This window comes from Paramormyrops kingsleyae, chromosome 11 (assembly GCF_048594095.1).
Source record: "Paramormyrops kingsleyae isolate MSU_618 chromosome 11, PKINGS_0.4, whole genome shotgun sequence".
Lineage (NCBI taxonomy): Eukaryota > Metazoa > Chordata > Actinopteri > Osteoglossiformes > Mormyridae > Paramormyrops > Paramormyrops kingsleyae.
The window spans coordinates 4,919,652-4,934,439 of NC_132807.1; the positions used below are offsets into that span (position 1 = coordinate 4,919,652).

The 14,788-nt window shown below is 45.9% G+C and overlaps 1 protein-coding gene across 1 annotated transcript in view; it reads right to left on the reverse strand.

Moving 5' to 3' along the window:
• The window catches only part of LOC111845116 (NT-3 growth factor receptor-like), a 115,118-nt gene that overhangs the window by 81,971 nt on the left and 18,359 nt on the right, over positions 1–14,788 (reverse strand). The window contains exons 2-3 of the mRNA XM_023814257.2: positions 3,236–3,310; positions 808–879 (exon numbers count right to left, since the gene is read on the reverse strand). Of these exons, the coding sequence (XP_023670025.1) occupies positions 808–879; positions 3,236–3,310 (147 nt within the window). The remainder of the gene's footprint in view (positions 1–807; positions 880–3,235; positions 3,311–14,788) is intronic.

Here is a 14,788-nt window from a genome sequence, read left to right on the forward strand (position 1 = left end):
ACACCCCCCTACCAAACATCCATCAGCACAGTAAATGATCCGCTTGCAGTTCAGATGAAAGCACTCCACTCTTCACTCTTGCTCGAATTCTTTATGTGCTGATGAGGTGTTCCTGGTTATCCCGGCCCATCCTCTATCCGGCCATATAAGGAGCCAATTGCCAGTCCTCCGTAAGTCATAAATGCGATAGCATACACTGCTACACACAGCCCTTAATGGGTAGCTTACGCTGCAAATGGCTGCTCCATGCTAGCACTGAGCAATTCACTTTCCCTCTGTATTTACCCTAAGAACACTGATGAACTGCATACTATCACACTGCAAGACCGGCCTTTGTTTGTTAGGAAAATTCCCCCCCCGCACCCCATTTCCGGCAGCTTTATGCACTCAGAGCACAGAGGTCGCTCTCCGTATGTCACTGTCACAGGCACAGTGAGAGGTGACACACAACTCGAGCTATTAAAATAAAACATGAAGCTTCCACCTTTAATATCTTGCAGCGAGGAGCGCTAACCAGAGGGTAAATCATCAAGGAGACGGCAGGAGATAAGGAGCACAGATATCCACGGAATTGGGCGGAATAGTGAGGAATAGTGCGCAATCGTGCATACCTCCAACCAGGCAGGCTCAGCGTAACAGGAATCCATTTACAGCCAAAGTGAAACATTGCCGTCTGTTTGCTTTTCCTAATATATAAAATTATGTCTCTCTTTCAGATCCGTAATGCCATTCCTGTCTATTAATGTAGCATAAATTTTTTTAATGGGACAGAATAAGAAAAAGGAAGATAAAGTTACATGGACTCACATGTAGCGCAGGTGGGGGTTCTGAGCGAAGGCGCGCGATTGGATCACTCGGAGGTTGCAGTTCATGATGGTTCTGAAAAAAGGGAGAGATGTGGGATTAGACAACGGTTCTCCTGACTACCTCTGAAGCTGAGGGATCCTGCGGGGGAGGGAGGGGGCTCTGTCCCCAGCTATAATGGCCGCTTATTAACTTCAAACCAATGTCCAACCTTGTCCTGGTTCCAGAATAATGCCTGGAGAAAGCATCCTTAAAAAAATAGCAGGAATTCACAGAGGAAAACCAAGATGTGCGTGTGCTGCAAGCAGACATTTACATCCCACAGGGCAAACTGCATTATGACCAGCCTAATAACAGCATCCGATAAAGACCTTATATAATGTCAGGCATGCACACCGACAGCTCAGCTGAGGAAATATAGCAGGTGGAGTCGAGTCATTTACTTTTTGTAGTTTGAAAAAAATTGGACGGAGCAGATCTGGCAGTCAGATAATAAATTAGCCGGCTAGCAGCAATATCCGGGAGTGTAAAAACACTGTGCAGTGATCTAAGCTGTCCCTGCCCAGCAAATATTATTAGGGGGAGATTATTATGAAAACCAGCTTCATTCTGTCTTTATTTACACGGATGGTAGGATCGGTAGTGTGCAAAAACCACGTTATTCACAACAGGCAGCGAGGAGGCTCAGCGACGGGCTGACTCACGCCTCCAGGGCAGCAGGTTCGAGCCCCGCCTACAGGACAATACACATGTGCGTTGTGCATGCTCTCTCTGTGTCCCCCGTGCCTCCCGCCACAGTTAGCTCTAGCTAACTGCTCACCCCCAGTTAGACCTACAGTGTGAGGTGCAGAGCTGGGTGGGGATCAGTGCCATTGGCTTTGGATGAACTGAACTGTCAGTGTCACTCTAGCTTCACACTCCCTGGTGGAATTGGAGTGCTGACGTCCAGGGCCTCACCATGCCTGCGTTCCCACCTGCCTCTCCCCCCTAAAGGAAGGCCACAGCCTTATCTGCTGGAGCTTACACACTGCACTCACCTAACTGTATGCACTGCCTCTAGTCCCCCCTACTTTGGCTAATGCACTTTTCATTTCCCCCACCTCTCCTGGGTACCGTGCTGCCTGTGACGCCTCTCCTACATGTGACGTCCGCCTGGCCTGGCTGCCCTTTGTCGCTGTGACGTCTCTCCTTCCTACCCTGCTGCTGTACCACTGTTCATCCTGCCATCAGAAGCAGCACCAGCACCTGCCTGCCATCACCTGCCTGCCCCCCCACATTGAGACTCAAATCATAAAATCTGGACAGCGCAAATTACGATTTTGCTATGTTGTTAATTTGATTTCCTCCACTGCGCCCTGGAGGATGGGCTCCCCCTTTGAGTCTGGTTCCTCCCAAAGTTTCTTCCTTCCAGGGAGCTTCTCCTTGCCACTGTCGCCTCTGGCTTGCTCACTGGGGGCTTTGGGCAGTGATAATGAGAAGTGCTTTGGAACAATGTAAGGTTGTGAAAATGCGCTATACAAATAACTGAATTGAAAGTAGAATTGGATTTGATCATAACTATAATTAGGAGTTGACAGATTAGACGGTTAGGATGGATTCATCAACAAATGTTCCAGACTCCAGAATACTGCCCCAAAGTACTTTTCCAGTCCTGTCATTTATGAAAGGTCATTATTAAGGGAAAAGCTTTACGTTTTTAAAATCGGTTACAGGGAAGCTACAGGGAGCTTGAGAGAGACGCAGAGTCCTGTGTGAGACCTGATCCACATCTGCATATGAAACGTCCTAAGCTGAATATTCAGATGGTGGCTGGAGGAGGGATTCATTCGCCTCTGTGCCGCTGACCTTCAGAGACGCAGTCGCTCCGTCGAGACGTCTCGAGGCACGGGTGGGGGGGGGGAGGGCAGGTGAGACCGATGTTAATGGGAAAAATGCTAATTCTGCTGACGCCTGGCCCCCCAGACGGCGGCTTGAGGAAGCGGCGGGCCGGCCCGCAGCTCAAGGCCCCGTTCAGGAGACAGCCGGCTCTAGCGGGGAAGATGGCAGGTGGGGGGCGGTGTCAGGAAGGGGAGCCGGCGGGGAGGGCGTGGGTGCTGGGGGGGGGGGGGGCTCATCACAACACGCTAATCTGAGCCGGAGGGGGGCGTAACTACATTTCCTGCCTGCATTTTAGGTGTCATTTGATTGCCGTTAAATGGCCGCATGGGGCCCCCGCTTGCACGTGCTGTGAGGGAATTAAAAGCTTGCCCGTGATTGGTGGACAGCCATCAGGCCATCAGTAGGGGATAATAATGTCCCACCTGAAAGTCTAATGCTGATGCTGGACATTCTGGGCCAGGCCTGCCTGTCTACCTTAATCTGCTGCCCTCCCCAGAGCATAGCGCCTCCTACGTCAGAAAGCCAGACATGGCCACCCGTTCTGGATACTCACAGCCTCTGAAGCCCGGTGTACAGTTCCATGTCGACGTCCTTCAGCGTCTGAAGCTCTGTCCAGTTCTCTATGTGTCTGTAACAAGATTGGAAATGGAGAGTCAGACAACAGGACGGCACAGAAAAAAATAAACCCGAGTTGGGTTCAACTTCAGATAATTTATTTTTCTAAATATGCCAAACGATAATAACTGATGGTCAGTTATTTCACAGCTGTCCATCTACTGCTATACGCTCGAGTGGTTAAACTCCGAAAGAACCGACATGCGGACCTTTTCAGGTCACACTAATGTAGCGCTCACCGCCCCCCCGTGACACAGCATCATAAATACAAACATAATACAAAGCTATACGAGTTATCTTCATTTATTGTGCTGATCACTGGTGTACATCCATGAAATGAACTGCGATTCGGTCCTGGACTTTTGGGTCCCCCACGCACCCTGGAAAAATTTTGCCGACAGGGGGATTTCCCGCGATGAAGGGGGAGGGGGGGTGGTTCCTTGATAACTTTTCTCGAGCGGAACATTTTCCCGACCCACATACCCGTCGGCCCACCAGCAGAAAATGCCTGCTACGCCAGATGGCCGTCCAGCCTTGCAGGGAGCGGAGGATGTGGCTCGAAGTTTTCTGGATATTTCCTTTATTTACGTATGCATTGAATTCTCTGGAATCTAACTTTTAAATACGTTGATTATGGAGGAATCCTAGAAGATTATCAACTTCCACCTGTACCCCATCCGCTCACTTCGTGCTGCGAACCAGTCGTAGGAAAGGTGATTTATAGCTAAAGGTTGTTATTATGGTTGATAGGCGGAGCTGACAGCCGTGGTAAATGTAGTAGGAGCGGGAGGTAAATCAGCTGTACGTGCGTCTCTCTGCGCGCTGCCGTGCGCGTCCCCGCCGCTGAACCGCGACAGCGCTGGACCGTGAACGCAGTTAATGCTGCGCAGATTTACGAGGCGCTCTGATCTTCCGTGGTCACCCGGAAAATCAGGCGGTTTTCATATGGTACGCCGTGCAGCTCATCCTAGGGAACATCACAGACGTGAAACTTTTGGGAATTACTTTAGATGTTTATATCTGCTGACAGACTAAACGGGGAGCTCCGGCAACGCGATTTATTTCTTCTCTTTGAACTGGGATGAGTATTGGGAAGCGAATGCAACATAAACTCCGAGACATGCGCGAATAAATGGTTTCATCCCGTCTCTGAGCGTTGGTGCGGTGCCCTCTTAGTATCTGAGGTCTCGGCATCTATTACTTCTATAAAGGAAATGGAAAAAGCTTGTGTGTCTGAAACACACACCGAACTGAAAGTGTTATGGGTGTAGTACATTTAATCTGTTATCGTTATCAGAGACCCTATAATGGACAAACAGTTATGGAAGATGGAGTTGCCACTTTTCGGGACGATGCCTAACGGTGAACTTTCCACACTGATTGGACAACTGATGCACATCCCAATGTATCATCATCATCATTAACCTTTGTAATTGCTCGCAATCCCCAGATATTTCAGTTCCATACGCAGTAACGATGCCGGAAGCATCTGGAAAATGAGGTTCGCGATGTGCAACAAGCAGAAGAAACAGTGTTCCACCGCTTCTGTATAAATCAATACCCACTGAAATTAAAATGAAACCGAATAAAATTCTAATTGATTGCCGAGTTCAGCCCAGACTTCACACGTAAATTTCTCTTGGGATTAATTGGCCAATAGACTAAATGACCAGTTGATCAATTGACCATCTAAGTGGCCAGTAATGGGAAGGCAGGACTCGGGGGAGTGCGTGATGCCGGAGAAGCAGCACTCGTCACGGCGTGTCGCAGGGCTGCCAACTCTCACGCATTAGGCGTGACGCTCACGCTCCCAGACGCTCACGCAAAACATCATACGGCAAATTTGTATTATTCCATTATGAACCTAAAATTAGCTACGTCAAAACCGCTGGGGTAGTTTGCAAACCCTACAGGCTATTTATAAGGGAATAAAAGTGTTACATCCATGTAGCTTCGTGTGCGGAACCCTGGTGTCCCCGTCCACCAGAAGGAAGACAGCCCAGACCAATAACCTCAACATGTTTATTGTTGCTTGTTACCAATCCGATCGCGTGACTATTAATAGATAATGCTTGCGACAGGCATAATGTACCGAGGGGGATAGCCCACCCCTGGCTGTCTGGCCACCCCATTGTGTAAAGCAGGGGTGCCCAACTCCAGTCCTGGAGCCCTGTGTAGCTTAGTTCTTTCCCTGTTCCACCATAAATGATTCAGCTCAAGAGCTGTGTGGTAATTAGCACAAGGAGTGTGTTTGTTAAATGAGGGGAAACCCAAAAATGTGCAGGGCTCTGGCCCCCCAGGACTGGAGTTGGGCACCCCTGGTGTAAGGTCTGTCTGTGCCCTTGCTCTTCTTTTCCTTAGGAAAGTTCGTCATCCCTAAATGTGGTATTTGTCACCAGGGGTTAAAAGACCACGTGTCTCATTCGGTGCAGTGGTTTTAAAAAAAATGGATGTACTGCATATGTATAGTTCTTAATTTTTTTTTTTTACCTTTAGCGACTAAATATTTTGTAGCTAATTTGGCCGCACTTAAATACAAGTCAAACACGCGCACAATAAATAATGCATGTTTATCGATCTCCTGGCCTTCAGCGGGACCTGGCCAAACACGTCCGTCATAAAGTCTGAGGCAGGGAGTCTGCAGCAGAACATGTTTGCTGAGCCGAAAGGGCGACGCCTTCCCAACGGGACGCAGCCGCCCCTAAATGGCGTAATCACTGGTGTTCAATCCTCTCGTGGACAACCGAGTCTCATCTCTAAACTGCGTGCAGTCCAGGTCCACCTGCTCCCGTTTAACTCAGTATAATTAAGGGTCTCAGGTTCAGTTTTCCACTAATGCCATTAGAGATTTGGTGTACCAAGCACTCCCCTCTCTTAATAGGTATTGCCAATGAATCACAGCCTTGTAAAACTGTATTTGGGCCAGACCAACAAATTACAACTTGTCTGGAGAGCAATCATGCCCTCCTCCCTGCAGGTAGCCAGGATTTGGTTTGTGACCTGTGTTGAATTTGGCTTCATTTTCAAGACCTCCACACAGCAGCAAGCTGCGTATGCCAGTTAAGGACATTTCCATTAACCAACTAAGCCGTTTCTCTTTCCAGCCAGGGTGAAAAATCAATCTGGTACTTATTGGGATGTGACAGCTTTTACAATAACCAAACTCTGTTCACATCTAAAGTCAAATTAAACAAAATTTCTATATATACATATTGCAAAACTCAGTATCTCTCACCAGTCATGGCTCTGAAAGCAGGAACAAACAAATGGTCCTTTGATGGATTTATTTATTATATAACCATCCATCCATCCATCCATCCATCCATCAATCTTTTAACCAGTTACAACCATCTTTTTGTCTGGGTCATGGGTCTGTGTAGTATATATTTTAATGGATGTTAGGTCATTTTTTGAAAATTTATTTAATATATAACTGAAGTCAACCAAGAATCATACACAAATCCTGTCAGTCAGTCTATCTGGAATGATCTGCAGCCATGCTAACTAATAAAATGCAGGTTTTGTCTTTGGAGTGTGATACTGGAAGGCAGGGCGCCCCCTGCTGCTCCTATGTTGTGTTCATGCTCAGAGCATGACAGAAGGCAGCTTGATGGAGCAGATTCATTTAGAAGGACATGCAACACGGAGCAGGACTGCCGGGGCCGGAGACTTTCTGTGAGGGATGTGGAGACCCAGGCGGGGGGGTGGATTGCCCCAGCAGTAAATTTACTCAGTCCCCAGTCATCAGCATATCCCTCCTGCAAGCAAGGTGTCTCTCTGAGAGCTCAAAAAACCTGAAAAACAATCACTGTTCAGGTCTCAGAGTAGATAATGACCTTGACAAAACCTAAGGACATCAAAAGTCCATATTTTCCCTTAGGTTCCACCTTATATTCATTTCCGTTTTGATGTATCGTCATGGCGGAGTGGACACATAATTTTCATTGAGAAGTTGCTTTAACTGACCATACATATTAGGAAGCAAATGTCAAGGTTTAAAAGTCAATATGTGGTCTGTGACCCACTGGCATCATCGGTAATGAGCTGAGTCTGTCTAAGAGACTGACCTGAATGTTCAGGTGAGAGCCCTTCACTGCCCATCAGGCTTTTATTTAACCTCACCCATCCGTAAAACCCCACTAAAATGGTCCCGACCCATTTCATACAGTCTGCTTCACTGCCAGTGAGGTTCTGCATTGCTGTCTCGTTTTCTGCCTCCGTCTTCAGAACAATGCCAGTGTCCGTGCCCTGATGCTGCTTCCCCGCACATACTGTGTGGGTTCTGTTTCACTGCCGGTGAGGTTCTGCTTCACAGGCTTAAGCATTTCCCTGTGGTCAGGACAAGATGTAGGCAGGGTGATGCCTCTGTGGGCCATGCTTCTGCGGCATTCTGGGTTTGAGTCCTGCCCTGACTCTGTTCGACGTCTCCTAATTGCCCTTACCATGTAAGTGTGCCCTGTGGAAGACCAGCATCCTGAATTCCCTTCCATGGATAAGAACTTATTGATAAATGATGGAAATTACGATGCTTCTTTCACCTATATCTATTTTGGTGGTACCTTGCATTTCGCAGGACTTTTATATTGTCTTCTGAAGAAGCACTTCCTCTTTAAGCTTCAGAATTAACAGGAAGTTCTCTGGTGTTCAAAAATGATCAATGAGTCTTGGGTTCCTAACCCTTGTACCATCTGCAGCTCACTCCTGAACACGCTAAAGCCTGGCCTGATGCCCTCTGCATGGAGTCGGCTCTGAAACCTTCCAGATCCACCTCTTTCAGCCCAAAACTGTTCACCCCATTTTGTTTTATCATAACTCTTCATACATTTTCCTGAAAACCCATTTGCTCTGATTATGACACGGTCGGCATGCTAGTTTTAACAGTCAACAGCAGTTTTAAAGTATGCATTGCTCTCGAGGTCTTTGTATCTTATCATGCAATAGCAGCACTTCTGGAATGATTACGTTGCTATTACAGCTACTCTGAATCATGAAGTAATGAAAATAGTATTGCCTCATTAGTACAGTGGTATGCAATCGCATTACTTTCAAGTTTCCCTGTTTTGTGTTGCAATGCCACGTGGACTTTGCTTGTAATTTGCCCATACGGAAAGTAAGCAGTGCAATGCAGTGGGGCGGGTATCAGGATCCTGCCACTGGCCAGTGGTGAATATGGAGGCCTCACTCGCCGAAGTAGCAACAGCACAACACACCTGTGCAGACACGGTGGGCGGGTCCAGTGCAAGAATAAAAACAGTAGCCACTGCTCCTGCCTGCTCCCCCAGAGGGGGCGCTGAACACAGCTCAAGGTCTCAGGTCTCATATCTTTCACGCAAAGTTCCCGGAGCACAGAGGCCTATTGATTTACCCCCAATTTCATGGACAAATATGGTATCTTTACTACATTTTGCCTCAGTGTTGGTTACTGCTGACATTATAAATGAGCCTCTTAGAATCGTCCAAGTCTGCATGTCACGGATATAAAAAGAGCTCTTTGCGTGAGTCTTACACAGGCACAGTTCTCCCCCTACCCGCCCCCTCCGCATGATTTTATAACAACTGCATTGATCATATTACTAAAAACACTCTGCTTTCGTGAATTACCTCTGGGCAGGGCTACACTGCTGTCTGAACTGAGTCAGTTAGTAAATACGATGGAAATTTTTCATCACTAAATGGAGACTGACTCCGTCTGTTAATAACACTACTCACTGAAAAGAGTTGTCATGGAAACCTGACATTTTGCTGAATACTAATGCAGACTAATAGATCTTTTAAAATGTGAAAGTTATAAACAATATTGGTATTGCTGGGGAATTCTCAGCGCTAATCTAAATAATTAGAGCCAATCATAATTCATGCCCCCAACCCTATTTTGTTCTGCCATTTAATTAAATTGGCAACGGGTTCAAAGAAGAAAAGGGCAGATTTAATAGTAATTTTTTTCCACACGTAAAAGTTGCATCAGGTGGTTATTTTTGAACACCTCTGAAAAAAGTCCATGTACTGTTCCGGTCCCCACAGAAAGGTCAAGATTACAAAATAAAGTAGCAATCTCTGTGTTACTTAAAAACTCCCTTTGCCAGTACAGTTTTGCAGTAGTTCGTATAGAGCAGCAGGTAGAGGCACCTTAGAGAAAAACATGGCTATCTGGTGGGTGTTAGGACCCCGCGGTCACCATTTACATCCTGGTGATTTTTCACATTGACTCTCTGTCAAACTTTGCTAGCATGCTGGATATTTCAATTAAATAAATGATCATATCGTGCTGGAAGCCAGCCAAACGTGCCGTTCGGCATGCAAATCTTAAGACCGTTTTTTACCAAGGGACTAAAATGAGCTTCAAAGTCCTCCCGTCTGGAAAGGCTGATAAATGCTTCTGTGAGCAAGCCTTAGGTCTAGCTGCATCAGGCACAGGGCTGGTTATGGCCGTATTTATGTGAGCGATTAGTATTACAAACCGTATTTATTTTCCTTCTTCGATCAGACTTTCCATAAACGTCCGCTCCACAGTTCTCATATCATCATACAACAGTAATATGTCTGCCCTCCGAATTCGACCACCAGTCAGGGCTAAGCAGATATGGCTTAGGTACAAGATGGAGGGCAGCTAACCCCCCAGGACAGGACATGGGGCAGAGCACTCTAGGCACTCTAGCACACACTGGGTGTTTCTCAATATACGTACTTGACCGTACTTGCATTCCCATTTTACGTCGTCTCCCATTGCCGATGACCAGTTCCAACACTCAAGAACAGAAGTACAGAGGACGGTAAACATCCCTGGATTTCGTTTTTGCTCCATATATCAAGGATGCGTCCGTTGCATCCTTGCCGAACGAGACCAATGATTCACTGCGCCCCAAGTTAGCAAGGTCGGTCTTACCGAGACCACAAATACGATCTCTGTGTTCTTGGTATTGAGAAACACCCATCACACATTAGGGGCAATTTTAGAGCCATTAGTTGACCTGAACCCGAAGAAAATTGACGTGTATAGAAGGAAAAAACAAAGCACTAGAACTGGACTGGATCCTGCCGCTTGGAGGTGCGAGGACACTGCACCATCCAGCCCTAAGCTTCCATTTTATTATTACACCACGTCCATCAAAAGCTGCAGAGGGTAGTAATAAAGCTGCACATCTTTTCACTTCAAAAACTGCAAAAAGCCAAATAGGTCCATGCTTCAGAGATATGAAAGGCAGCACAAAGTACAGACGTGAGACTGGGATTAGTCAGTGCCATCGGCGTGCAGTTCTGCTGGAGCTCACGGTCATGCCGTGGGATCTTGTAGGTGTAAAATGCTCAGCTCGCTGGTTTATTCTTGGTGGGCTGTGGCCCACTAGCTGTCAGAGGAGTGGGTCGGATTCTGATCCTTTTGTGAATGTGAGTGGTTACCTTGGTTACCTCTCACCGGCTGAAATATATGCATCTGAAGAGTAAAGCGTTGAGTGTGTCATCATCATCCGTGGGTGTAGTGTTTGGCTTATTCTGGGCCTCCTTATGAGGTCCGCTTTATTTCATCGGTTCCTCTGTTCTCCGTGGCCTCGCCCGATGTCACGGATCACAGATTACGAGTTAGCCATCCAGTCAGGCTTGTAATTGACAATTTTGGTTACAGATTACCCATGTTTGGTGACGGTGATGTGTTCTAGACGGACCGTGACTAAAACGAAAGGATTCTGAGCGTAGAGCAGGTGCTGGCCTGTAAGTGTAGCGGGGGGGGGGGGGGGGGGGGGGCTCTGCCTCGCTTTCATAACCACTCGTCTTTGCTCTCCTCTTTCCTTTACTTTAGTTACTTTTGCCTACGGCGACAGCACAGTGTCCCATCTTTCAGGATTGGCTTATTTTCTGCATGTGGCTTGCATACATTATACTAAACACTGCTATATGATAAAATCCAACCTTATAACTACAACCATTGACACATACAGGGAATTACATCTGAATGGTTAATCTATCTTTTTTATGTTAAACACTCTGTTATATTTCCAGCCTTTTCCATGTTTTGTGCCGCTGTTTGCCCCAGCTTGTTTTGAGCCACTGATTCGCAATCACATTAGCTGGACTTGCCTTAATACATATAAATATTTAAGGCGTATCGCTCAAACAGAGTTGTGATTGCCGGTTTTGCAGCATATGCAAATCGTATCTTTGCTGCACCTAGAGATTATGCTATGCGGAAGAGCTACGATGTTCAATAACACATACCGCTACAGTTTGGGGAGTTGAAGAAAGAGAGGATTTTCCTGAAACAGAAATTCCCCAGAGGCATCGAAAGATGTATTTAAACAACAGCAGTGAGCAAGAACTAAAATTACTCCGAAACAATACATGTATCAATTCCGTTCCAATTAAAGATTAACATAATTAAGGAATGTTTTAAAAGAGGTAATCAGTTTCCAAGTACACAATATTCACAAATGTGAACACCAAATCCCACAAGGGTGACAGACATGAAAACATGCAACGTTTCAGGGATCAAACGCACTGGCTGAGATTACGGGTCTTGTGACTGCCGTCAGCACTGTGGTTCTGGCAAAAAAACAAAAACAACCCTACATATAAAATAAATCACAAGTGAGAAATAAAATAAAAAATAAACTCCACTCGCTCCCCCCTGAGACACATACACGTAAGGAAAGAGACAGTGGATGTTGAATTTATTAAATACGTTTTCTTAACTTCGATGGGTTGACGCCCCATCCTGGGTTATTCCCTGCCTTATGCCCATAGCTTCTGGGACAGGCTCCAGACCCCTGCAAGCCTGCATAGGACAAGTAGGTATAGGTGATGGATGGATGGATGGATGGATGGATGGATGCATGAATGGATGCATGAAAGGATGGGCATTTTTTGAAAATGATTCATCATTTAGATCGCGCCCCTTGCAGGACGTCAAAGGCATTGCACCCCTGAGTAGTATTAATACATAATTAGAATTCCTTCATATCAAACACCCACCAGTAATTATGTGTACATTCTCCTAAAGAGCCTTTACGCATACAGACCAAACTCATTCAGGTTGGACTGAAAGCAGCTGTTAGTTTTGGCCAGTTAGCTCTGGCAAAGACTGAAACTATTCAATCCGGCCCGGTATTTAAAAATTAGCTTGTTCTGGGGCAGCATTGCTCTTCTTTAACGCTCCAGTGACAAAATGTGACTCCAGGCCTTTCTTGGTCCACAAAGCCAGGTGGCTGCTCTCTCTCTCTCTATCTCTCTCTCTCTCTCTCTCTCTCTCTCTTTCTCTCTCACACACACACACATCCATCTATCCATACATTTCTATAGGGAAAACTCTAATCCAAACATGACGACCTTAACTCCTACCCAGCCCTAACCTTACCCATAAGTAACCAAACAAAATAAAAGCATTTTTAGTTTTTTGATTGCATTCGCAGATCTTTGTGGGGACCTGAAAAATGGTCTCAACAATGTCAAAATAACAGGTTTTTATTACTTTGCGGGGAACATTTGGTCCTTAACCATAAGTAACCAAACAAAATAATTTTTAGTTTTTTGATTGAAGTCACAGACTTTTGTAAAATTGAGTTTACCCTTGTGGGGACCAAAAAGGTGGTCCCCACAATGTCAAAAAGACAGGTTTTTATATAAATGTAATATATACATCACACAAACACACACACACACACATACATTCCTGCGCTGTCCCCATAATTGCGCTAAAATGGGCCACCCCCTAACATTTTTGCCAGGAACAATGAAGGGGAATGCTGTGAAGACATGCTCATTTAACGCCCCCCCCCCCCACCGCAGCACAATGGAAACATCAAAGAAAGTCAATTGGCTTTTCAAATAAGGGTAAAATATGACAGGATATTTACATTAATTTTAATCAAAGTACGTTCATAGTGGAATGCCCTTTGGGATAAACTGAATAAACGGAGATAGTGATTCATGTGGCTCTACATATTGCCATAAAAAATACATTAATTACAATTTTGTCTGTATGTCACAATCATTTACCTTTAATTAAAAAAAAATCACATACGCACTGAAATGTAAGAAATTACCGAACAAGCATGGGGCTGAATCATGCATGTTACCATTTATACTAAAACATGCTGCAGAGAATTGTCGGTGTAGTTATGGGGACAAAACTGATCCCAACAATAGGTCTGAAAGGCTAAATCCCACATTCCACAGTAATGAGACGTTAGACGAGGTCCATCTCCCAGGACAGACAGCAGGCTGAGGACCAGAGTGTCCCCCAAGCAGGCCACAGTGACACCAAACCATCACCACAGCCGACAGGAGAACTGGAGAACGTGACAGGACCCAGACACATGAGAACGACAAAAGACTTCAGGTTTACAGTGTATTGGTGACGTTGATTATATAAAGTTAAATTATAGGGTATTTATGGGCACCATTGTGCTTAATATCAGAATATCAGAAGTGAAAATGAATTTTGTGCTGAATACTGATACCTTCAGTCTGTTGCGCATCCTATTATACAGAATTAATGTAGGCGGTCCAATTAAAACCTGAATCGGCCCATAACACAGGTGTAGAGGCTTTGCCCTGTCCAGGAGGTTTTGGTATAAACACTTCTGTATGTGAAATAGAAAAATAAACTCTTGTTTCCACAGTTTTCATGAGTTAATTTTAAGATAATCATATTAATGAAATCCTGTACCCACCGGACCTCTCCGGCCGTCTCTAACAGCTGCATTTTTTTGTTTGTTTTGTTTTGTCTTGTAAGACCTGTGAACAAATGCAGTGAAGCGGGGGTATTTCACTGCTCAAAGGGATTAAGCTTCTCTGAAAGGTTCCCTTGGCACCTGAAACGAGGAAACATTCCAGGGAATAATTCACACACCACTGCATTACGAGGGAAAGGATTCAGAATGCCACCGCGAGAGGGAACGGAACGGATGCTTACATAACCGGAACCCGCAAAGTCCTTGCCACAAGGACAGCGATGGCGTGTGACATGTCGCCCTGGAGACGGCAGCGTGTCAGCTTGATGATAGCGGGTCTTCTGTGTTCTCTCAGGATCCAGACTGCTTAGCACAAGCCTGGCAAGCCTTTTTGGGGGCCATTAAACCAGCACATCTGCCAGTGGTCAGTGGTCATGGGCACCACTGACACCATGAATAATACCTGTCTGTCCTCGCTGGACAAAAGCTGTACTGGGACAGAGCCTAGATACCTGGTCTGTCTAGTTTCCTTGCACATGGGAGTCCTCACAATGGTCATCTTTCCGTATATTCATATGAATCTACAGCAGCGCTGCAGAGAACAGCCAGTCGCGTCCCTGGAGACCAAGCTGGTAAAGAAGAACCTGGAGTTCAGTGCGACTTCTGATGTATTGCGGACCCCTTGACGCGATGGCATGGTCATTTCAAATTAAGGGTGATAACAGCAACAGCGCCACCTCAAGGACCAAAGGGGAAAGCCAGGGGATGCTTTGCGGTATTAGGAGACACGTGGTAGCTCCAGCATGAGGGTTATTCGCACGTTTCCATGA